Genomic DNA, 25211 nt, shown 5'->3' with positions numbered 1-25211 from the left:
GGAATTTATGCCAGGTTAAAATACAGGTATATGGTTTTCATTGTGTGTGCATAGTTTCTATGTAATTTATTCTAAAACAGTCTGGAAAATTTTTACCAGAATAGGTAATTCAACAATAAATAAAAAAGAATCAAAATGCAAAACAAAACTGAAAAAAAATTGCAAGCATTTGTCATTGTGATTTAACTGTTGTCTTTAACTAAGAAAACTGTTTTCCAGCTCTCCCTTGTGCAAACTCTTCTTTTTAGTGGGTGTGTTCCTACAGCTTCTGGCTTCATCTATATGATTATTAAAAATCTATTTCTAACATTAAATTTAGAGCCATCGTGTTATAACGCATTGGAAATCATATACTAAATTCTGGACCTTTCATCTGTTAATATTTGTGTCTTGTAAAGCATGCTTTGTAATCTATTTTGCCTTTGGTTTCTTTAATCATAAAAACAGACTTAGAGGTGGGCCTAATGGTACACATCTCTAATCTCAGCATTCTGGGAGGCTGAGGCAGGAGCATTACAAGTTTCAACCCAGTTTAACCAAATTGAAACCAACCAAGTTGGGCAACTTAATGATATTGTGAGACCTTGCCTCAAAATACAAATGAAACAGGAGAAGGGATATCTCTCACTTTGAAGGTCCTGAGTTTAATCACTAGTTCATCAAAAAATGGTGAAAAGTGGGTTATAATTACTGTTTCTTAGTGGTTTTGTAAGGATTGAATATGCTTATGCTTGTAAAATTCCTAATATAATATGTGGCACTTATTAAATGTACAATGATAAAGGATTTTTATTGGCATGGATTTTTAGAAACTTCTGCAAATTTCTTCAAAGACTACTAGTCATTTAAATAAGATGCCATTATTATTTCTAATAATTAAAAATGGACTGTTTATAGATACAAAATATGATGAATTAATAGAAATACTCTTATCCCAAAGCAACTATATTATACAATTAAAGCAAAAAAACAAACAAAAATTCCTACTGTTCTGCTGCTTCAGACATAAAGTAGCATGTTGTTTTGTTTTGGCATTGTTCTCTCACTGACGTATATCCTTAACTCCCACACTAAACTTCTTGCTGTATTATTCATGCTGAAATCAAATATGACAATTTTTCTAAATATTGTAATGATCCAAGGCAAGATGAAACCAAGAGGACAAAGCTGTCATGATGCATTTGTTTCAAATTATGTAGATTCCAGCAGGAGACCATTCAGAATTGAAGCTGAGTATTAAATCCTCCACCACTCCAAAATTCGTGTGTGTGTCCATTGTGGCAGCTGGTGATCTTTTTTCTCATGTTTACTTTTAAACCTCTGCTAGTTGTCAGAGTCCTGTAACATCTAATAAGCTCTTGAAGTCAAAATTAAACTTGTACTTCCTATTGGTACAATTTTATTTTTAACTCCTGCTTAATAAAACCATCATAGGCTTGTAAAATCTGTAAAATTTTGGGGCTGTAGATCATGTGAACTAATCTTGTTTGGATCGACTCACTATTTATGTGGCATACTATCCAGAAACCCCAAAATACTTAGAACTGAAATTTGTGATATTGTAGGTAAAATTCAATAGTATTATTTGACACTATGCAGCCTTTATATCTCAAAAATATTTGAATTTGTTTAGCTGCATAATTTCTTCCCTTCTCTCCCTCTCTACCTTCTTCTTCCCTCTCTTTCTTCTTTCCTTTTTTCCTTCCTTTGACTTTGAAAACATTATGGGAGGCATGTGAGACATAACATAATTGTTTCCCTGTCTACAAATTCTACCCACAGTAAATCTAGTGTATCTGTACTGTGGTGGAAGAAATATCCCTGCAGACTTACCATTATTTGATTCACAGTTTACTGAAAACCATAAGGAGAAAAATCTCATCAAAGTGTACATGAGGTAATACTAAAGTCATCCCTTCCTTCTTAAAATTTAAGTCAACTCCAACTTTCCTGCTTTCTTCGCCTGAAAGTTCTCTAGTAAAAATGCTGTATTCCTAAGGATTTTGTGATGGACAACAAATAGGTCTCATAAAACATGACTTGTTTTGCATTTATGCTTGTTTCCTTTCTCATGTGGATTTAGAACTACTAATATTGTGACTTACTTTGGAGTTAGTTACTTTTTGATTTTTTTCTATGATAGCATGGTAGTGTGAGTGTAAAAAATTCCTTCCCATTAGCATCCAATTTAGGGATGCTGCCCTTAGTTTTTTGGAAAAGATAGCATTTCTTTAACTCGTAGGTACCTTTTCAAAAAACATGACACACTAAAACTCCTAGGTGTGCATTGAAATGTGCGCGCACACACACACACACACACATGCACACACATCCCTAAATTCATACCTGTTTTCTATCAGTTGCATGACAATTTCAAATGTGCTTCATATAACCTATTTTGGCTTTACATGTTTAATTTATTAAGTTTTCTTCCATCATCAGCACACTGTAACTTTATGTATCCTATCGTTTCCATGAGGAAGTAGTAAAGTTTGTAGTCAATCCGTTTTTACCTCGTACATTTACGTGAGAGCAGAATCACATTAAAACAAAACTTCAAACTTGTATGGTACTGGGTTTTCTCATGTACTCTAAGACATTTGAAAGCTTAATTAAATTATACACTGATTGTTTAGCCAAAAGGATCCAATGAGAAAGGATGATTTTTCCCTTGTTTAAAATTTATAATGAGAAACAATTCTAGTTCTGCACACTATTTGATAACAAAACAGTTTCAACAGGGCTGGTAGAAATGTCTCAGACAGTTGTGCCCAATAATTTTTCTGAGCTCTGGCCTGATGTAGCTTTTAAAAGCTTTAGGCAAATGATGCCCTAAAGGGGAATTTTCATTCTGTACAACCGGGCAGCAAATATGCAAATCAGAGGAGAGATTGGCAGAATTACATGTGCACATTCAAAACTGCACTTTGTGGTTTAGACCCTTCCCAAATCAGTGTTATGTTTCTCTGCACAGCTTTAAAATCCAAGACACAAAAATGCAACTTTTGAAAAAAAAAAACAAAAACAAACAAACAAAAAAAGGTTTTTTGCCTGCATGAAGTCTTTAATAACATTACCAAAAGGTGAAGATTAACTAAATTGTGTAGTCTGGAATGCTGATTTTGATTATTCCTAACTTCACCTACACTGATCACTGCATTAAAACGACAACAATGCTTTGCTGCTTTGAATTTTTGCAATGTCTTAGATCAGCTTTCAGCACCACGAACTCATCTGTAACAAATTATAGGGAGTTTAATTTCTGCAAGCTGATTTGGCCATTAATAATATCATGTTATGGGGTTCTTTGAGTCACAAGCTTCTAAATAAATAAAAGTTCTTTGTTCTAATTTTGTTTTACACAATTCAATTTATAAACTGATTTAAAGTGTTTTAAGGCAATGTTATTTAGGAACAAACATCAATGAATACTAATATAAAAAGAAATTTTAAAAGCTATATCCCCTCAAATTTAAAAAAAATATAAGGGAGATTTTAGCTTAAACCTTGTAAATCATGTATTTGTAAATTGAATTTGTGTTTTAAATATCATAAATTTTATAGATTTGTGAAGAATATTTCAGAATAAGCATACTAATAAAATCTCAGACATTTCATGGTTTAAGAATAGCAAGTTAAGATCCAAAAGTAATTTAGATATATAAATATTTCTAGTTTTAAATACTGTGATCTACTCTGCTTAAATGTGTAGGAGGGTCACTTTAATAGATTCTGTTATTCATAATTATTAATAATATTAAAGTTTTACTATGTGCGAATACTCTGGGATATATTACGCAAGACCTCATATGGTTTTAACAGCCCTCTTATAGACATAAATGTTATTACTCCCATTTTACAGTTGCAAGTTAACATGATAAGTTATTAACAAAATATCATACTACTTTGAAACATCAGACTGAGATTCAAAATCTGCTTAAATTGAATGAAAACATGCTTGTTTGTAGTCATTGTGCTACACTAGTGATCCTAAAATTATAATCCCAGGATGCAGAGTAGAGCAGTATAAATATGCCTCCACCCTACCAATTTTGCGTGTCTTAAGGGTCAGCTTATTGGTGTTGAATTTTGTAAGTTTTATTCCATGCACCATCAGAAATGGATGCATACACAACACTTCCGTTCCCTGCCTCAAAACATTTGTCTTTGAAGTGGCCGCTTAGCTAGTTCGGATCTTAGTTAAGCATTTAGCAGAAGTTAAATGTATTGCCAAACTTCATCAGTTGGATCTTTTTATCAGATAAGGTAGAAACGAAAGGAGCAGGCAATTTAATTAGCAGTAATTTTTCTGAGCAAGTCATTACTTTGATGAACTTCAGAGCAATGTTTATGGCCCCTAATTAACCATGTTAGTCATTTGATTGAATAATCACTTTGGAAATGCTTCTACAATTTGATTAGACTCTGACCCACTCTGATAGTCATAAATTAACTGGTATCACTCTAGGATAACATGATTTTAGTTACTTTATGGGAACAAGCCTCATAGCCATTTTTTTTCAGACTTCTCTGGACCAGATAAAGAATACCAATTTTAAGGAGAGACAGGATTTAAGCAATGCTAGCCAAGTGTCTCAATTTAAAGAGCTGGATATTAATTTTGTTTACTCTAAGGTATAGTAAAAAACACAATTATATTCTTGTCATCCCTTTAAAATTTCATTCATTGCTTTTCTTTTAAAAGGTTAGATACCATGTTAGGGCTTTGAAAATGTAATGAAAACTTTGGCATTAACCTTATCATATGTCATTAATTTATGATGAATGTTGTCAGCATAAATATTATAGATAAATAGCTAAAAGTTTATGAGAATGCTACTAAGTACAGCCATAAACAACAAATCAGCTATTTTAATAACTCTCATCTAAATTTGTGAAAGTATGTATCAGATCTTAGCTTTGATTCAAAAGTGTTTGATTCGATTTTCCAGGATTGTGCTGATTTTATATTGTACTAAAAAAAAAAAAACTTTTTATAAGGCATTCCTTGAGCTCTGGCTGGTAGAGTTTTCAGGAATGTTTGTATTTTCACTTTTTCTTTATTTTTTTCTTTTTCTTTTTCTGCACCTCTGGGAAGGAGAGACAACATTTGGTCACACATTTATGTAATAGAGTTTAGCCTGTGTGTTTTCCTCTCACTGCCTCCAGAGCCAGCCAGCTGTCTTTACAGCCATATTCCAGGTGTTCAGCAGTCAGCAAAAGTATTTTGTGGCTGGGTGTCAACATTGGTACAACAAAATGCTTGCCTCTGAGCAGCTGCTGAGTTGATGGCTGTTATTAAAATTGTCCCTTCCAAACTCAGCTGCTTTGGGCAACCTTAGACCTGGTAATAAATCAGAATAACATTAAAAATTAATTCAAAGTGTCATTGGCTAAAAAGTTGGGATAACATGGATTGCTAACTATTGGCAACCCCAAAGATCAACTGTGCTTCAACTCTTTTATACTGATAGATATGAGGAAACAGGGTTAACTTATCCTTTTTGGAATCAGAATTCCATAGTACATAATATTTTCTATGAAGAAAGTGTAACATAATACAATGTTTGATAATCAGTTTTATAGCATCTTATAGGTTATTAATTCCTTCATATCTTTAAATATTATTTAGTACTACAGATTTCCATTATTTTTGACTCAGATGACATTAAATAAATTTTCCAGGATGAAAAATCCCTCATTTTTTAAATCAATATTCATCATTAGACCAAAGTAGATGTACCATCCATTACCAGGCAAAATTAAAAACAATTACATGTGCTAAAATTAATGTAACATATCAGACCAAGGAAGAATTACCTCTAGACCAAATAAATAGAGCTAACAATCTGTTATAACAACAGCGTATGTAGATAGATAGCTATGAAGAGATAAGAGGCTTTAGATTTCAACTTGTTTAAATTTTTAAAAATTATCTGTCTAGTAGTCATATGTTCACTACAAGTGACAGGAAACAACCAATGCTTTTTGTATTAAATAGACATATTTGTCATATGTGTTTTAAGAGTTTAGTTTTTGTACATAGTGTTATGAAAACGTAAGTTATCTATACATATGGATGATATAATTAGCTTGCTTCTTATATATTTATACATTCCTATATAATTTATGCTTGTTGAATGTGAAGTTTGGCCCAGATTTGTCGGACCTAAAACATAACATCTGGAGAACTCTCTTTAAAAAAAATTAATAAATAAATAAAGCTGCCAATAGGAAGTTAGGTACAGAGCCTTAGAAGAAACTTACAAAAGCAGATGATCATGGAAGTCAAGTTTCACTGACTTCACCATGAATTTACCTGTGGTTAGGTAAGAAAACCTCCACATGCAGAATTAAGGAACTTGGGGCACAAATCTTTATTTTATAGAAATGTAGTTACAAAATGATTGGCCATAAGTTATGTATCTTAACTAGCATTAAATGAAGAACTCGAATTTTAATCTTTTGCTTGCTGTTGCATACTTATTTTCTTTTTCCCATATTTAAGCTATAAACACACTCATTACATGTAAGGTGTAAATATAGACAAAGTTTATTTTGTCAGTATGAGATACCTCGTTCATGATGGCAAGGCTTCACTGTTGGAGTGTATTAGGTTTCCACTGCTTGGTAAAATACCTGGTGCCCCTGCTGAAAAGCAAGAGAGGTTTATTTTTGAGTCACATTGAGGGTTCAATTCATAGTTATCCGCATCTATTATCTTTAGTTCTATGGCAGGGCAGAACCATCATGGCGGAAGAGCCTCAAAGAAGAAAACTGGTCACTTTGGGGTAGGCAGGAAGATAGGAGAAGACACTGATACAGTCTTTAAGGTCATAGCCCATGATCTGTTCTGTTCACCTCCTCAGTTACCATCCCTTCCCAGTGATGTCAGTGAATTAACCCACTGATGTACTTAGAGACCTCGTGATCCAATCACACTCCAAGAGTTCATTAACTTAGCAACCAGCATCTAGTATGTGGCCTTTGGGGAACATTTTAGATCCAACCTCAAACATAGGCTAATAAATCTTTGCTCCGAATTGTTATACTTGTGTTAGATTCGCCATTGGTTTTGAATATGACTTCTCTTCCTAAAAATGAAAGGTCACCCGTGCCTCTTTCTGGCGATAATATAACAACTACATTAAAAGGATTTAGCTGTTTGAATTCTTTCATAATACTTTGTCAGGTGTTCATGAAATAAACTAAGAATGAGACTTTGATGACTTTTTTATGTACATAGTATGCCATGGGATGTGTACACTGCATGATGTTTATCTCCTATGGTTCTCCTAACAGCCTTTTAAGAGATAGCAGTCATATTCCCATTGTGTGAGCTTTGCCGGAAATATTAACCACATTGACTGATTTTCCTCTTGGGGACTTATGCCAGTGCTGGAACTTTTCTAGCTATCTGTCCATTGAAAACAACACCCTTTCAGTTCCTGACCAGCTGTAACTAATCTTGTTTCCCCCTTCAGAAGTGCCTAGCTGCCACTCCATTTACATGAGGCAAGAAGGCTTCCTGACTCATCCTGGCAGAACAGAAGTTAAGTATTCTAGTTTTAAAGTTCTTTGTAAATAGTCAACCATTCCAAATAGGTGGCCACTTAGTGAATCAGACTAGACTTTGAGAACATTCATTTATATTTCCATAACCATTCTTTTAAAACTTTTAAATTTTTAAGTAAAAGGAAGGCTTTATTTCTGGTGCTGATAGCTCATATTAACATGAGTCCTGAACATAGAAATAGCTTTAAAGTGGGTCTCTGTGTTTTTTTTTCTTTTCCTTAACAACCACATTCTTTTAAGGAAGAACATGTGGTTTATAGATTAGTCCTCTTTCCTGCACTCTACTGAAATGTAGAAACTTCGACAATATTCAGTTTTGCTTTTACAGATGTAAGTCATAGTTGTCAACATTTACCTAGATATTTTTACAAGAATATAAAAAGGAACCTGCTTCAGAGCATCGGAGTAATAATGGGAGATAAACACCACTAAATCACTGATTTTTCTCTCTTCCCATTGAATAATAAAGCTAAGAAGGAACTGGACAGGGAGATGAAAAATTATAAATCTTACGTTTGCCAATATTTATGTGAGATCTGTTCTTGGTTTACTAATATAAGTAACTAATATTTACATACCACTGTGTGCTAGGAATCACGCTCGATTTTCATACATTAAATCATGTAATCGCAGAACCCTGTGAGATGGTAGATGGTGGTCATTCACATTGTGTAGATGAGGAAACTGAAACAAAGAGGGTAAATGGCGTGTCTGGGGGCCAAAAGACCAAAAAACGGCAGAATCATTTTTGAAACAATTTTTGCATTAATGGGTATATTTTAAATTGCTCATGAGCTCTGTTTGTGTCATTAATAAATGTATGCCATTCTCCCCACAGGCTGTATGTTTGAAAAGGGCCCCCGGCAGTTTTATGATGACACCTGTGTTGTTCCAGAGAAATTTGACGGTAAATGGGTTCCCTGTTTGCAGTTTTGATTTCTGTAAGAGAGAATTCTCACTTTTCCCAGTTTCAAAAATGGTCACACACCACTTAAAGATTTCTATGCACATCATTTGTCAGGTACTCCATTTGAGCTAAACATGATTTATGATAAATTCTCTCTTTTAAGAACCCTTTTTCCTCTTTGCTGTGAAAGAGTCCTTTTTTGGAGCCATAGCCAGAGAGTGTCATTCTTGCTGGGCTTTGTGCAGAGTAAGAGGGGTCTTTCCATTGCCCTGCTGAGCACATGCAGCTTGTTATTCGAGCTTTATTGAAAGCTGATCCTGTAATTAACAAAGCAGAGCAGAAAGCATGCTACTATGGATGCACTGATGACTAATGCAGCCTCCTTTCTTTTATTGTTCATGAAAAGATGCATTATGGAACACAGGAACCACATAACTGCCCATTTGGTTAGTGATTGTTAGTTCCTCTTTTTTTTTTTTTCCAAGTAAGATGTACATTACTAATGTATCATTACTTTGTAATTGCTTAAAAGGGAGTTAGGAAAGCATTGCCTTTTTTAATATCACTCACTGTTTCAAAGAAAAGGTCTCAGATCTTTAGAAAAAAAAATGAGCATCAAGTTAGATACAATCTTCTTTTCTTGACAAGGGTGGAAAAAGTCATCATCTACAAGGAAGCCTGGGTAAAAAGTGAACAGCTAATTCATTTAGTGGTTCTTCAGAGTGGTCTTCGTATTTCCTGCCTTGATTGTTAAACAGGAAGCGAGCAGGGGCCCTCTGATTAGCTGATTGCACAAACTTTGGGGATCAGGCTATAATGACTTGGGAACTCAGAGATTTTAATTGTCATTATTTAAACAGCGAAGTACACACTCAGATTGCTTTTCAGTCTCTAATTAGTTACTGAAGACTGTGTTCCCCTGCTTCTCAGTACTCTTACACTCTTGTGTTTGCAGAAAGGGTAGTGAGTCTTTAAAATTGCTAAATTTGTTCGAGGTCACAGCGTTGGAACCCCAGAGTGGATCACTTTTTTGGGCTTTCTTCTACAATTCATGTTGGTTTCTAAGGTGTGAGCTCTGCTGTTTAGCACAATTAGGATAACATTACAATTCTCAGTACAACTTTTTCTTTGGCGACAAAGCTTTCAAGCATCTACTTGTTGGAGTGACCTTCATCACTTCCTGTCATTTATGCTGTGCTGCACATTTCAAGGAATGTCATCATTAGTAGAGGCATGTAAGAGGGAGAATGTCTTAAAACTATGGGCAAGATTATATTACAGCCGGTAGGCCAAAGTCACACTGTTTAGGGAACAAGCTGTCTTGATTTTTCCTTCTCAGTCTTCCATTTTATGTTAAAAATACCTTTTTTGAGAGTGTTTTTCTTGCATTTTATAAATAAAGGAGGAAAAAGGAAAGTAAAGGGAAATTTGTTGTTGTTGTGCATGGCCCATACGATCAGTCGTATTCATAGGCAGAAACACTATAGCAACTATAAAATTTCAGGTTGTTTTACTCTATCTGTGTATTTGCTGTTACCCAATAAAAAATGTAAGTCTCCAAAAGAAAACCAAGATAAATAAAAATGGCATTGAAATCAATGTAAAGATGTTTTAAGTATTGTTTGTTCTGTAGTTACTTTAATAGATATATTTCTAACTGTTGACCAAACGAAAATTTTAGAAAGCATATTAATATGGTAAATTTTATAATTCATACTTAGTATGAATAGATTCTGTGGAATATATTCTCACTGAATTGCTTATTTAGTAGAGAAAAAAACCGTTATACATTAACAATGATGTACTGTACTTATATGAACCTAGATATCCAATCCCCAATGTGGCTAAATCCACATTTCTTTAGATGTTTGGTCATGACAAGAGTATTATTTTGTGTTTTGTTTTGCAAAGGATAGAAAACTAACCAGATTTATATGAGAAATGTAATCCTAACACTTTCATTGCTTCTTAACACATTTTTATACTATATATGTGTCAAATAAATATAACGTAAGGAAATCATTCCTGCTTGAGAACACAGATTTACTAAAAGCTGTGGTGTATTTTTAAATTGGATTCTTAGAAAAAGATTAGCAAGCTTAATTCAATTGAGTGAAATACATACAAAATATAAAGAAAAAACAAGTGAAAATTCTTGTTTGTTGCCAGGTGAAAAAGTAATATCTGTTAGGGAAAGTCTAAAAAGATATGGAAGGAAGACCTGAGGTCAGAAATCCAGTATAACCTGAATTACCCAAGAGACTTTCAAAATTATTATAAAGTATGGGTTATTTAACTCAGAGTTTATGATACTATTAAATTTGCTTTGAAATATGTGCAACAAAATTTCAATAGTTGTTCATGTGCACATCAATAAAGTATTTGCAAATTATAGTTTGCAGAATTTAATTTGTATAAATAAAATGCCCAGAGCTTAAAATTGATTTCCTCCTATTCACTGTTGCTTAAGGAGTGAGTAATGACATTAACAATAAACAAAGACATATGATTAGACAGCATGTTTTTAAGTACATGATGAGAAAAGAGTTACTGTAGATAAAAAATGTTATAAGTCAATGACATTTATGGATTTATTCTACACAAGCGTGCAGAGGTAGACTTGTCTTTAACCATTTCAATGACTAAGTTAATGAGAAGTTTTATGTAAATGACTTGATATCACTGCTAATAGATACTTTCACATTTTTTTTTTTTTAATTTAGGGGACATTAAACAAGAGCCAGGAATGTACCGGGAAGGACCCACGTACCAGAGGCGAGGATCTCTTCAGCTTTGGCAGTTTTTGGTAGCTCTTCTGGACGATCCGTCAAATTCTCATTTTATCGCCTGGACTGGTCGAGGCATGGAATTTAAACTGATTGAACCTGAAGAGGTTGGTTCAGTAGATTTTAGTTAGGAAAATTAAATATACTAGAATGTAATCAAACTGGTATGGTTGATTCATATGCCAAAAGGTAACTTTAAAAAATTTAAAAACCTTGCAGAAACTTTCTGACAATGGGCTGCAAAAAAATCTCTAAAATTATTAATTTATCACATGGTGTTTCCCATTGAATATCATCTTATAAAATTGATGTTGAAGACGATCAGTCATAAGCCTAGAAGTGCATATTCAGAAAAATCTCTTAAGGAGCATCTAACTTGGAGGAGGCAGGAGTTTTATGGTTCTTAAGGGGGAGGGCAGAGGTCTGCCCAAGTCCAATTAGTTTAGAGGCGGAGGAATTTTTCTTTTGAATTAGCAGTCATTATTTGGATAACCTGGATTTTATCAAACGGATAGGAGAGAAACATTTGAAGACCAAAATTATGTGCAAGAGGGGTGAAGTAAAGAACAGCTGTTAGGAGGATGAAGATATGTAAGGGCCACAGTGGAAAATTTGCAGACCTTGTGTCTTAACAAGACACAGGCCTGATAGAGACACTCTTCTGAGTGTTAGCGACATCTGTTTCAAGTCAGCCAGACTGCAAACACTCCACTGGAAGACAGCACTGTAGTTTAAAATGTTGCCATTGTTCAGAAGAAATTACCAAAATGAAAGAATCTGCATAGAGATAACGTGTATATGTGGAACACACTTTCCGCTAACCCCTCAAATGTCCCCTCATCTCACCCTGCAGTGCACACAAATGGAGTATTTCCATAGGAGATTTCTCAGTTAAATATTTATTGTCCACAGAATGAAATTGTTTAAGGCTGCTTCTGTTATTGGAGCATAACCTATCAATAGCGTTTTGAACCTCTATGTAAAAGTGACTGTTACATGAAATTTTTGTGGCATTTTAAAGATCCTTTCTCTGCTTAAAATTGACTAACATGCTTAGGACTGACTATACTGCAGGCTATTGAACCTGACCATCTCATCGATGTTAAAAAAAATTCAATAAGGCTGAAGTATTTCTGAACTCAAAGCGATTATTTTCATATTTACTGGAGATCTAGAGCCTAGGCTACTGGGTCTTTACATCTGATTTTTTTCTTTTATTAAAGTATTCAGCATAATCAGGTAATAAGCTCTAATTTGATGTTCACAAGACAAAGCCACATAAATTAGTGAATTCTTTCTGTTTCAAAAAGATATTAGAAGAAGCATGAAATAAGCAGTGTAGTTAGAGCAATTAAGCTTCCTCCATTTTATCAATACTCTGATTGCACTAAACGGTTGGCTTTACAGTATCTCTCTTGCCTCACGTCAAACACACAAACACACACAGACATACCTCCCAGAGCTTTGTATCAGAAACTGGAAATGCCTCTTGGTTAGTATGAGGTAAATATTTAGGTGTTTAATTGTGTATAGTGTGTATAAAAAAGAATTTGGTTAACGAAGAACATTGGTTTTCTTGTTCTTTAATAAACGTGCTTAAATGATGGTGAAAGAATCACAAACACATGAAACATTAACAAATTAAAACTAGAAATACTTAACAGCAACTTGAAATCCCTGTACCATCATGGGAATGTCTGCTTTCCCCTTCGATGTTAATAATCCTGCACGACTTGATTCATGCTGGAACTGACCATATTCAACAGGGATTTGTATCAGTTAAACAGTTATTTCCCTCCACCTGTGATTAAAATAAACAAAGCAGAAATGTAATGTTTTATTCCTGACATGTATTTGTTAAGATAAGAGACATTACTGAATTATGTCAGTGCTTCTTGATCCACTAGGAAGAATAAAATTTCTGCAAGTGATTAAGTTCTTATATACAGTAACTATAGACTTTTTGGATGATCAAGTTTAAATAAGTAGATTTAACCAGATGACCATCAAGATTCATCAGATTCTAAGTTTCTGTCACTTTTCAATGCAGGGAAGAAATACAGTTACATCTGTTCCCCACAACAAACTGACATTTTGACAGCTAGTGTGCAGCAGACTCATGAAATAAAAAGAGAGAGGATAATTTAGAGCCGGTAGACCATTTCCACATGGTAACTAAGTCAGTGGGAATGGTGCAATAAGCACCAAATGTCTCTGAAGGCTTTTGTTCGAAATGAAACATCCCATATTTTATTGCTGCATCACTCACTGTTGCAATTGCTTTCATCAGGCAATGATTGTGATGTCTTATTAAAACTTCTTATTTGGAAAAGGTTTGTGCAATTTCTTTCACCTGTGTGGCCCAAGCTCCCTCTATATATCAGCTCTTTCAGTAGATAGCACAACCCGTGAAGGATGTCCCCGAAGCCTGAGGAGTTCCATTTCTTCCAAGTTCATCTTGAGGTTTAAAATTGTGTTTTCAGCTATGGGCAGATTCTCGGCTGCTTGTGTGTGAATAATGATGGCAAATACATAATCTTTAACATCTCTCTTTTGGAGATCTCTGAGATAAGGGCATAATTATTTTTGAGTTAAGAACATTAAGAATTTCTTTCAGGGACAACTGTTAATATAGTTGGGCATCTATACAACGTGGTGTCAAAGTCTTCTGATGATATTCAGGTTTGTTGAGCACCGGAAAGGTTTTGTATTTTTCGGGTTCACTGTTAATTAAAGCAAGTATACTGTTTAAAAATAAGAAACATGAAACTTCAGCTATCACAATGTCCTATTTAATTCTGCAGACAGTGAGGCCAAATGCCATTGTGTTAGCGTCTTTTTGACTTTGCTTGCTAAAGCCAAAGTTTTCATTTGAAGGACTGTTATAAGGATCTCATGTACTTCATGTTAAAAATATGCCTTTTCGGGGCATGCAGCCATGTCACTGATTGTACCTTCTTAGCTGATGGGTGGGTGGTCTACCAGACCCGAGAATTATTCCTCTTCCCTGTCAACTGTAAAGTTCTTTTCTGTCTGTATCTCCTAATCCTGTTGCTTTCTCATTTCTTTCAACTTTGTAAGGAAGCATGTGCAAGAACTCATTTTTTATAATATAGACTACTAACCCCAGTGCTGAGAATTAACTGGCATCATAACAATCAAACTCTATAAACCGACCACTTTTTTCATAGCATTTAAAAAATCATACTTCTCTCCTTAGAGACATCCGCAGTGTTATCTTAACTTTATTTTCTAGGTGAATCCTGCTGAGTTTCTAGAAAAGAATCATTTATAGATGAAAAAGTATTCAGGTGATTGTTTAATCTGAAGTGACATTAATAATTTATAGTCACATCCCCTCAAGGTCTACATGCTGTTCAGCTGCATGTCTATTAAACATTACTTGAATGCCCATTGTTAAGTTTTTGAACAATATTTTATTTAGAAAATACTTTAATTCCTTACTGCCGTCTTTCCCCTGTCTCATTTCCCAATTGCTTAGGATATTTATCTTAAACTCAAGTTTATTTTGGGGAAATTAATGTGTATACACCACTATGATTGTTGGTTTGGATGTAGTCTTGTCCCTGTTACATCATGTCTCTCTAGCTCTTAAAAGAAACTTTAATGACTGATGCATGCGGCTAAAGCAAGTTGTATTTCACTTAGAGATTGCAAATTACAAAGAAAATAGCAAGGACACACATTTTAAAAAATAATGCAAAATAAAACAAATCCTGAAGTCAGGTTATTGCTAATAAAATAAGAGCCAGAATGTTCTCTTTGAAGAGCTATTTTAGTATATGTGACAAAAACGTATACCAAATTATAACTTAGTATATAGTTAGAACTATACTTAAATTCTAAGCAAAAACTTAGAATTTCAAGGAAATGAAAGAACACACAAACCCTATTAGGTAATGCTTTCCTAGGGTTACCTAGTTTTGCGTGACAATTGCATTTGGTTTTTTTTGCTCAGAATAATGAAAGTGGAAGTTAATGGGAACATGGCTTTAGCTGGGGGAGCAGAAGCCACCTGCACTATCTTTGACAATTCCTCAAGTAGTCCTACCAGGCGGTGAGGGAGAGGGAGGTGTGTTTTTAAATCTCTATTGATGAGCTCTGCTTTTGTCTGAAATGTTGCTCCACCAAAGCCACATAGTCAAAACCTCTGAGTTTTTACTAAACAACAAAGTGGACATTCTGCTTTAGAGATTTTTGTTTGTCGACTCATATACATGCTGACCTTTTCTACTTCCTTCTTATTTTTAGCATCCAATTACTGTTCTCCAAATAAATGCTTAATTCTCCAGTTTGATATTGGCTACAATTTTATTCTGACACCGCTCCGGGCAATACAAATTATTTGCAGCTCAGTTTATTAATTTGTATACTGTGTTCTCTGCTACTCCCACTCCAATGCCACTTGTTTATTCTTTGTCATAGTAACTGAAGGGTCTCTTCTTTGGTTTATCAAAATAAACCACCTTTATAAAGCATATTAAGCTTCTTTCAATCTACAGTTTTGCCCAAAACACTGAGAAGGAAAAAAAAAAAAAAACAGGTAATGTATCCCCAGTTGGAAAACTTGCCTCATTTTGGTGAACTGAAGTCTTTTTATTCTTGCTGTAAACACATTCCCTTATTTCCATTTAATTTTATACCCCAAACAATAGTGACAAAGAATTCTATTGTGATGTTTCAGAATGATCACTGCACGCCTGGTTTAAAAAGCAAACCAGGACACAGGAAATGCAGATCACGATAGCTTTTGTAAGTTTGCTTATGTCTTTGATTTGGACATGTTTTTATGGGCTGTGAAGTAATTATTCAATTAACCATTTTCTTCTGAAATATGCTAAGTTAATACTTAACCCTATAATGTAATTCTCTTTTGGTGGCAGGTGGCTCGGCGTTGGGGCATTCAGAAAAACAGGCCAGCGATGAACTATGATAAACTTAGCCGTTCACTCCGCTACTACTATGAGAAAGGAATCATGCAAAAGGTGAGCAACTAATACAGCATTAAAATTCATTGAAATGTTGCACATTAATCTGCACGTCATACTTTAAAAGCCACATATTATTGCATTGCTGAAGCAAGGTTTTCCTTCATTTTAACAAATGCTTAGCTCTTGATTTTTGTATTGCAAACCTTTCTATTTACCAATTCATGAACACTGTAGACAAATTTGTAATAATATTATATGCAAAGTAGTAGGCTTCCTGGAAGTTTCTACTTTGGTGTACATGTTTTTTAAATAAGGATTGCTTCAGTATTGATATTGCCTGTATATATCTCCAGAAGCTGTTATTCTGTGCATTCTTTCCAAATATATATATATATATATATATATATATATATATATACTTTTGTATATCTATTTCAGTAAAAATAAAGAACGTTAGACTAATTTAATTCTTTTATTTCTCATGTTCTGATTCTATAAAGATGAGGATATTTTTTTTTCCTCATTAGGAAAAACACATATTCTTTGCCGAATACCTTTGACTGATTTCATTCTCTGACAGTTTAATATTGCAAGACATTTATTTAAAATAAGCATTTTATCTTATTGGGTTGGTAGAACAAAGGTCAATATATTTTATTTCAAATCAGTTCCTTTAATATTTGGAAGTAGATTTTTTTTAAAAAAAGATTCAAGATAAAATAAATAAGTTATAATAAAATACAACATTTTGAAGTAACTAATGAGCAAATAAAGATGGAATATTTAGATGTCTGTTATGTTCTTCAGCTTGCATGTGTTTCCATTTTAATTACCTTGACTTTTATGATTTATCTGTTGTGGACATTATAGTTATTATGTATCCTTTGTATGTTTTTGGGGTGCAAATCTAATTACATATCATAGATCCTAGTTTATTTTTATGTCATCATTGTGGTGCCAAGAAAAAAAATGAATCCATTTGCTACATGAAACTTAACAGGAAGAATTAGCATACATTTCTAGATCACATGGAATCAGTGCTGAAATCTTCTGGTTTAGAATTTAGCGCTTTTGAAGTCCTCAAAAGCAAGGCTGAACTAGGTTTTTCTCCCCCACTCCTGGACCTCACCTTCAACACACGTGGCTCTGAGCCATCCGCTCCCTCTGTCTTCTCCATCTCAGCCCTGGAATCGTTTTTCTCTGCTCCCTTCTTTTCCCACCACACTATTTATAGCTGAATCCTTTCAAATACTTGCTGTTCTTTTCTTTCTCTTATCTTCCTTCTGTGCAGGGCTCCTCCCCAGACCTTCCCTGTAGCTGTTCAGTGCTTTCCCTGGGCCACATTGCGTGGCAGTGGCAGTGTTGTCTTGAGTTTGGTTTCATTGCTGGCTTCTCACCACATCTGGCCTCTCACCAGAGTCCCTTCTTACTAAATGGTGATCCATTTACCTTATTGAAGATGCTGTGACAGACAATCAAGTGAAATCATGTATCTGAGATGTTTTGTACGTTAGGGGCCTGATGAAAGTCTCAAATAAATGGTGGCTCTCAGTGCAGCTCACATGCTGAAGTCAGTGTCAGCTGTGGTATATGCGACTTGTGTGTCTTGAGCATTAGGCTCCTTACTAAAAGGACCATTTGCAGAGATTTAAAATTATTACAATATCCTCAGTTACACATTAGCTTTCAGGAAATACTTGTACTTATCAGCCTTGCATTACTATAACAAATACCTGGGATTAACCAATTTATATAAAGAAAAGGTTTACTTTAGGTCACAGTTTTGCAGGATCAGTTGCTCTGCTATTTTGGTTTTTTAGTCAGGCAACAACAGCAGACTCTTCTCAGGGACAAGGAGTGATAGAAAAATTGGAGAGGTTGGCTCCGCTCTCTCCTTTGAGGGCATGCACTCAGAAATGGAAGGACATTTTCTAGATTCCACCTCTTAAAATTACCACCCCATCCCAATTCTACCATGCTGGGACCAAGATTTTACCACATGGCTCTTTTGGGGACGCCCAAACTAGCATAGTTGAAAAGGCTGTCCAGGATAGCTGGTGTTAAATTTTCTGAAATGTTCTCAGACTTACCACACACATCTCCAGTGTTACTTTTCCTTTTATTTACTGTCTCATCCCTTACCTCATTTATACATTCTCTTATTTTAATAAATTTATAAGGCAGAAGCCTGTCAAATGGTGACATAGATCTTGGAAAACAGTTAAAAATGTTGTCCCTCCTCATATTCGTCCCTATTAGACTGTAGCTGCCAAAGAAAACTATTTATGATTTATTTGTCAGTTAATGCAGGGAAGTAAAATGCTGTATATAACAGACCCAAAGGATGTCACTGTGTGATGTAGCAAAGGACACACTATTTAACGGCAGTCTGCCTTCAGCTAGTACACAGCCAGGCCCCTGATGATGCTAATGGCCATCTTTAGCCTCCTTCACACACAGAGCTCGCCTTGCTGCCTCTGGACATATCCATGACTCCCCCAGGGCATCTTCTGCATTCTTTCTAGAATGTTCTGTACTTTTCATCCTAACTTCTAACATCTGCATCCTTCTCCTGATTAAGTAAATTGTAAGATAGTAATTCAGAGAAATACTGCCATCCTTCTTATTTAAAAAATTATGTGTGGGATTACACATTTCAATGTGTAGGGGAAATATTGATGTGGCCACTTTTATTCACTGACTGAAACATAGACTTATGTGACATTCGTAAAAAGCAGTGAAAAGACTAGCAAATAAAAGGAACTACTTTTAAGTATGCAAAAAATTAAGATAATTAATTTCAGTGATTATGAAAGAAATAAATAGTGGAGCAATATTTATTGTACCTTATAAGAAACAGATGTGTATTTCTATCTTGAAAAAAAATGCCCCCAAAATACATACTATATTTTGACAGTAGTTGTTTTCTGGGTGACTTAATTATACAGCATTATTTCTTTTTGCTTAATCTGTCATTTCTAATTCGGTAACCAATATCCTGAATTACTTTTGAAATTTATAAATTAAAGCATAATGGAAACATCTATCTTTGATAATATATTTTATGAGGTATCTCATTGCTTACTTCTGATTCCTATTTTTTCTATCTCTGTGTGGCAATTTGGGCATTCTTAATGTAAAACAGTGTACTAATTACATTATTAATAATGAAAGACATCATTTTCATTTTTGGATGCCAGCTCTTATTCTAAGCTCAGTTACATTTAACACAATCCAATAGATGTAGTGGTAACCCTTAAAAGTTAACTTAAAAAATTAAAAAACCAACCAAAATGTTAATTCAGAAAGAAACTAGGAAGAACCAATGAGTATGGGCGAGTCCTTAAGATATTTTATAATTTTGAGAGTAAGGTATATATTTAAATCCCCCATGGTTAAAAGTCTTCAGTTACCACATCACTTCTAATTATAGCCAGTATCAACATGTCAGACAAAAAATGTTCCAGTAACTACAACAAATATCTCTTTCTCTATGGTTCCAAAATAAAACAGGTTATAGATCTCTCAGAGGAAGGTAGGCCATTTATTTTATTGTGATTCTGAAAAATACTTTGAATGACAAAAAAATATAAAGGGCACTAAGATTTATTATTTCAGCTTGTTTCTGATTTTGCCTATTTTTATTTTTGAGGTCATTTTACCAGTTCAACTTAAGAAATTAATTTCCATTTTCTGAGCCACAAAGTAAATGAATTATGCCAAGCTCCTCTCTGCTTTTCCTGAAGCATTTTTTCAGTGTCACCACTAGCTTCCCACAGAGCCATTTACAAGACCAGGAGCCAAGCAGCAACTTAGGAGATATATCTAAAATCATAAACACTACTGAGAGCGCATTCATGTTTAGGAGCATTCCGATTATTTGGATTTGCTGTGGTCCTCTTATTTAAATCAGAGCCAAAAATGTCATAAATGTGTATCCAGCAGAACAAGGTTCCTTGGCATTTGTTTGTTTTCCCCTAAACATAAAATGTGACTTTTCAACCACCGTCACAGGAACTGTTCCCCACATCACAAAGCAGTCTTGCCTTTGACACACAGGAACATGCAAACGCTGAGTAATATTCAGCTATCTGAAATTATAAAGTACACATGCTTGTGCACACACACACACACACAAACACACACAGACACACACACACACACACACACACAGTCACTGCCTAAGTTAGTACAAAGAGCTGTGTTTGCTCACCATCCTCTTGGGTTTTGAGCACTCCAGTGTTTTCTGTTAATGGGAAGTGTATTAACATATTTGTCTCATTCTGTTGTTTATAATTTTCTACAAAAGCATCTTTCTTGAGACTTTAAGTTTAGGTTATGCCATTCCTTATAGATTATACTGTGTCAACTTTATGTTAGACCGAGTTGACATATTTCTTTTTCTCATTTCCTGTCCATGCATTGCATTTTTTTTAAATTCTTTTCACCTTTTTTACACCTCAGTTTGACACTTTGTACACGTCCTTAAGTTCTGTTTAATGTATCTTGCCTTCAGTTTTAAAAGTGATGTGCCCGGGATAATGCCATCTTCTTGGTCCATCTTTCATTTAAATAAGGCCATCTATCTTTGGCTTTTTAGATGAGACTACATAGTGCTAAAGAAATAAATAAATAGGAAGAAGAATGTGCACCTTGAGCATCAGTGAATCACTAGTCTAGTCTTATTAAGAATAAAGCATACTTTTCCTGAAAGTTGAGGTTTTATACCCAGTCAGAAATACAGTATCAAGAGGCAGACACTAATCCTTAGAGGTGCAGGTTTTTATAGGAATAACAATTACCCTAAAAAGATAAATTTCAATATGAAATGTCTACATTAAATATTTTACTTTTTTTTAAAAAAAACTACAGTGCAAAGTTTATTTTTATGTTAAAATAAATAAACTGCTGAGTTTCCAGCTGTATCCGGAATGAAATACCTATTACCTTTATGGAAGGTCGATATTTTTTATTTGCCTTGCTGGGACCCTCATTTATTTTCCCCAAGGCTACTTACTGTGTTTGTATCTATTGCTAACTGGTTGATTTCTTATTTTGTCATACATCCTTTCTGGCATACTAAGTCATGCTCTTTTCTTTCTTTCTTTTTTTTTTTTTTTTTTTTTTCTTTTTCCCCCTTTTAATCCCTTCCCACCTGGGGGTGGTGAGGATGTGTTTTTCTCTTTCATGTTGTCTTCAGGTGGCTGGAGAGAGATACGTCTACAAATTTGTGTGTGACCCGGAAGCACTGTTCTCCATGGCCTTTCCGGATAATCAGCGCCCGCTGCTGAAGACAGACATGGAACGTCACATCAACGAGGAGGACACGGTGCCTCTGTCTCACTTTGATGAGAGCATGGCCTATATGCCGGAAGGGGGCTGCTGCAACCCTCACCCCTACAACGAAGGCTATGTGTACTGACACGAGTGACTGTCACGAAGGGCGTCCTTGCGCTTTTCTTTCTGCAAGATGCGGAGAACCGCTGAGTTCTCTTCAATCTTTTTTTATTTTTGTTGTTTGTATTTTATTTTTAAATAATAATACAAAAAGGGGCTTTTCCTGTTGCATTATTCTATGGTCTGCCATGGATTGCGCACTTTATTTGAGGGTGGGTGGGAGTAATCTAAACATTTATTCTATGTAACAGGAAGACAATGGGTGAATGGGCAGAGGGATCTGGGGATTACTTTTTACTTAGGCTTGGGATAGGGTCCTACAGGTTTTAGGTATGATGAAGTTATATCATGTCTGTTTGATTTCATAATAACAAGATAATCTTCATTTTTCTCTGGGTAACTAGGGTACAGTTGATTTCACATTGTGTAAATATCCATTTGGAGACTGTTTGCCTAGGGCATTTCCCCCCATCACTTCTGAGTCTCTGCAGGCATACAAAAAAAAAAAATCTACTGTAAATGGCAGTTTAATTTTTAGAAAGGACTGTTTTTGCACCTCTTGTAAAAAGGTATTTAGCAATTGATTACGTTTGCCATTGTTTTGTTTTGCTTTACACATGACTCACAGAGGATGAGCGTAAAACTGGGCGACTCTCTCTGAAGCTGAGTAATTATCTTGACTGTAAATGAGGGGCACAATTTTGGACTCTGGCTCGGAACTGAGTCACAGGCCAGTAGCGATACAAGTATCTGGTGCCACCTTGCTGTTTAGATAAAAATCATACTGTCTTTTAAATATTTTGAAACCCATTTTAGTTAAATAATGATGTTATGGTTCTTTGGAATCTTCGTTTAAGTGTTAAATTTGGGATCACAATGAAGCAAAAAATATCTGTCTTTCACTTCCTTCAGTACATAAACACATTATTTAATCAATAAGAATTAACTGTACTAAATCACATATTATGCTGTTCTAGTTACAGCAAGCACTCTTTAAGAGAAATATCCACTACATTAAATAGGTACTATAGTAATTTTTAGACATGGTACCCGTTGATATGCATTTAAACGTTTTACTGCTGTGTTATGTTGATAACATATATAAATATTAGATAATGCTAATGCTTCTGCTGCTGTCTTTTCTGTAATATTCTCTTTCATGCTGAATTTACTATGACCATTTATAAGCAATGCAGTTAACTACAGATAGCATTTCAGGACAAAATAGATGACTCAAACCATTTATTGCTTAAAAAATAGCTTACGCCATGCTATGCTATAAGCAGCTTTTATGCACATTGACAAATGAAGAGTAAGCTTCAGCTTGCTAAGGGAAACTGTGGAAACTTTTGCAACTTTTGGTGAAATGGAAAATGACTTACAAACTGTCAAAGAATATGAAGAAGTTGCTGTATGACATAGTGCTGGCACTGATATTATCCATCATCTCGTTTGGACACTCCTGTAAATGTGACCAGATTCTTTGAGAGAAGACTTAAAAATTTCAAGTTTCAAAGATATTTTGTTTTGTTTTGTTTTGTTTTACATTTGGAGGAAGTATAGAAAGCAGTATATATTCCATCCACTCTGAAAAAATAACCTAAATAGAGTTACAGTATCACTGAATGGCTTGTGAAAAGATTCAAGAAAGTAATGCGAATTTTTTCAACCCATTAATATACTAGAGGAATGAAAGTCTTTAACTAAACGTTAAAAATTTATACACAAAGCCAAAACAAACCTATGAAAGCATTTTATGATGATCACAGAAAGGACTCTTTAAAAACTATCCCCAGCTACCCATTTTGCAACACAGCAATTTCTCTAATTTGAACAGTTATTGAGCAAACCGTATACTAAAATCAATGTTATTCACATTAACTCCTTCAATAGCTTTCTAATTTCAACATGTGTATGTAACCTGTGATTTCAATGATTATTCGATGTTCACGTCATATATTATTTGGCCCTTTATGGACCAATAAATTATGCCTTAAAAATCAGACCCCCCCAATATGCTCATGTGGCCATTTCCAGCACTTAGAATAAAAACAGATTTTAAAGTATTCAGTGAAATTTTATTGCAAAGTGAACTGAGATGTACGATTGAGATATTTGGTGAAATTGAAGGAGAACTTTTAAGTGGGTTTTTAAAATATGTTCTAAATAAAAATCATTAAGGATTCTTTATTTTTTCTTTTATTTCATTTTAGTACTCTAGTTCTAGTCAGTGAGGAAGAATTGGGTCATGAGTTAGATTAAAGTATCAAAGAAATTAATGGTATTAATTATATGATATTTAAGGACAAACTATGTAGACTGCTGTTTAAGGTAGTGACTCACTGAGCTAAATGAAGGAATTGACCAAGTTTAAATATATTTCCAATTATATATTGAAGGGTTCAAAATACTGCATTATAAACTCTTTTGGGAAATGTACCTAATTTTTTTTTTAAGTTCTATTTTATTCTACTTTTGTTTGGTTGTGTTTTTATGTTTTTTATTTCCAGGTAGATTAATAAATCTGGCAGCTGATTTCTGCAAGATTTCGTGTTTTGAATTTCTGATTGAATTTGCTATTTAAACATTGAAATTAATTCGTGAAACTTGTCTTTTTTTAATAGGTAAAAAAAAACTGATAGAAACATCTCCATTAGTGTATGCTTGTCTCTTGTTGATGACATATTAACATCAAATAGATTAATTACAGCAAAGAATGTGATTTCCAAATAACTAATGAAAGGTCACTTTTTCTGAGTTATGTCTATTAAAAACACTTCAAAATAAAAATCCACAAAACTGACAGTGCAGAGCATTTTTCTTGGATCATGGAGGATCCTAGAGATCTAATTTCCTCTAGATAGTGAAACAGATTACCACTCTAGTAAGGACACACACAGATCCTCTTATTGCTCTGAAGATCAGAAGTCCAAAATGAACCTTAAGGGTTCAAACTAAGATGCCCATGGCACTGGTTCCCATTGGAGGATCCGAGGGGTTCCGTGCTATTTCTACACCCCACAACTCCTCACTCTTCCCAGTCAGACCCCTTCTCAGTGGTAGTTAAAGCTCCTTCTGCCATTTCATAATAATATTTGTGAGTATATTTATGTTTTACCCAGATAACCCAGAATAATCTCCACATCTCAAGAGTCTTTCAATCCCACATGACACGTTACTCGGTTAGACAAACTGTTCACAGATTCCTGGGATTGGAACTGGAATAAAGCTTGTGGACTGGGAGAAGGAACTGTTTTAGCCCTCCACACACTCCAAGATGCCATGTAACGAAAGTGCTAATCAGTTTACTCACTGACCAAAGTTGTGTTCAGGAACTAAAATCAGAATTTACTAAGGAACGTTTTTATTTACCATTGAGATAATCTCTCTTTATTCTATATCAATACTTCTGCAAGCTTGGTACATTCCTGTTCATCTACTTCATTAAATCATTTTGTTATCACACTATGTTTTGCAATATTTAAGTCCTCTTTGCCCCAAAGTAAGTACTGTGTAATTAGAGGAAAAAACAAGGTGTGATAAGAATAGTAACACCACAATCAAATGTGTTATTCAATCCAGATTATATTTTAA

General features: G+C 34.5%; 1 protein-coding gene across 5 annotated transcripts in view; it reads left to right on the top strand.

Annotated features, from left to right (window-relative positions):
- Etv1 (ETS variant transcription factor 1) overlaps nt 1-24552 on the top strand; it is an 87208-nt gene extending 62656 nt beyond the window's left edge. For all 5 annotated transcript variants that reach the window (XM_005003615.4, XM_005003614.4, XM_013152470.3 and 2 more), the window contains 5 exons: nt 7485-7553; nt 8414-8482; nt 11206-11375; nt 16173-16274; nt 21421-24552. In XM_005003615.4, the coding sequence (XP_005003672.1) occupies nt 7485-7553; nt 8414-8482; nt 11206-11375; nt 16173-16274; nt 21421-21642 (632 nt within the window). In that variant the 3' untranslated portion in view covers nt 21643-24552. The remainder of the gene's footprint in view (nt 1-7484; nt 7554-8413; nt 8483-11205; nt 11376-16172; nt 16275-21420) is intronic.
- Nucleotides 24553-25211: the final 659 nt, after the last annotated feature.

Source organism: Cavia porcellus, unplaced genomic scaffold (assembly GCF_034190915.1).
Source record: "Cavia porcellus strain 051 isolate PalLab524CR breed Dunkin Hartley unplaced genomic scaffold, mCavPor4.1 scaffold_2, whole genome shotgun sequence".
In the NCBI taxonomy this organism is placed as follows: domain Eukaryota; kingdom Metazoa; phylum Chordata; class Mammalia; order Rodentia; family Caviidae; genus Cavia; species Cavia porcellus.
The sequence above is the reverse complement of the archived record's forward strand: the minus strand, read 5'-3'. Positions and strand labels throughout refer to the sequence as shown.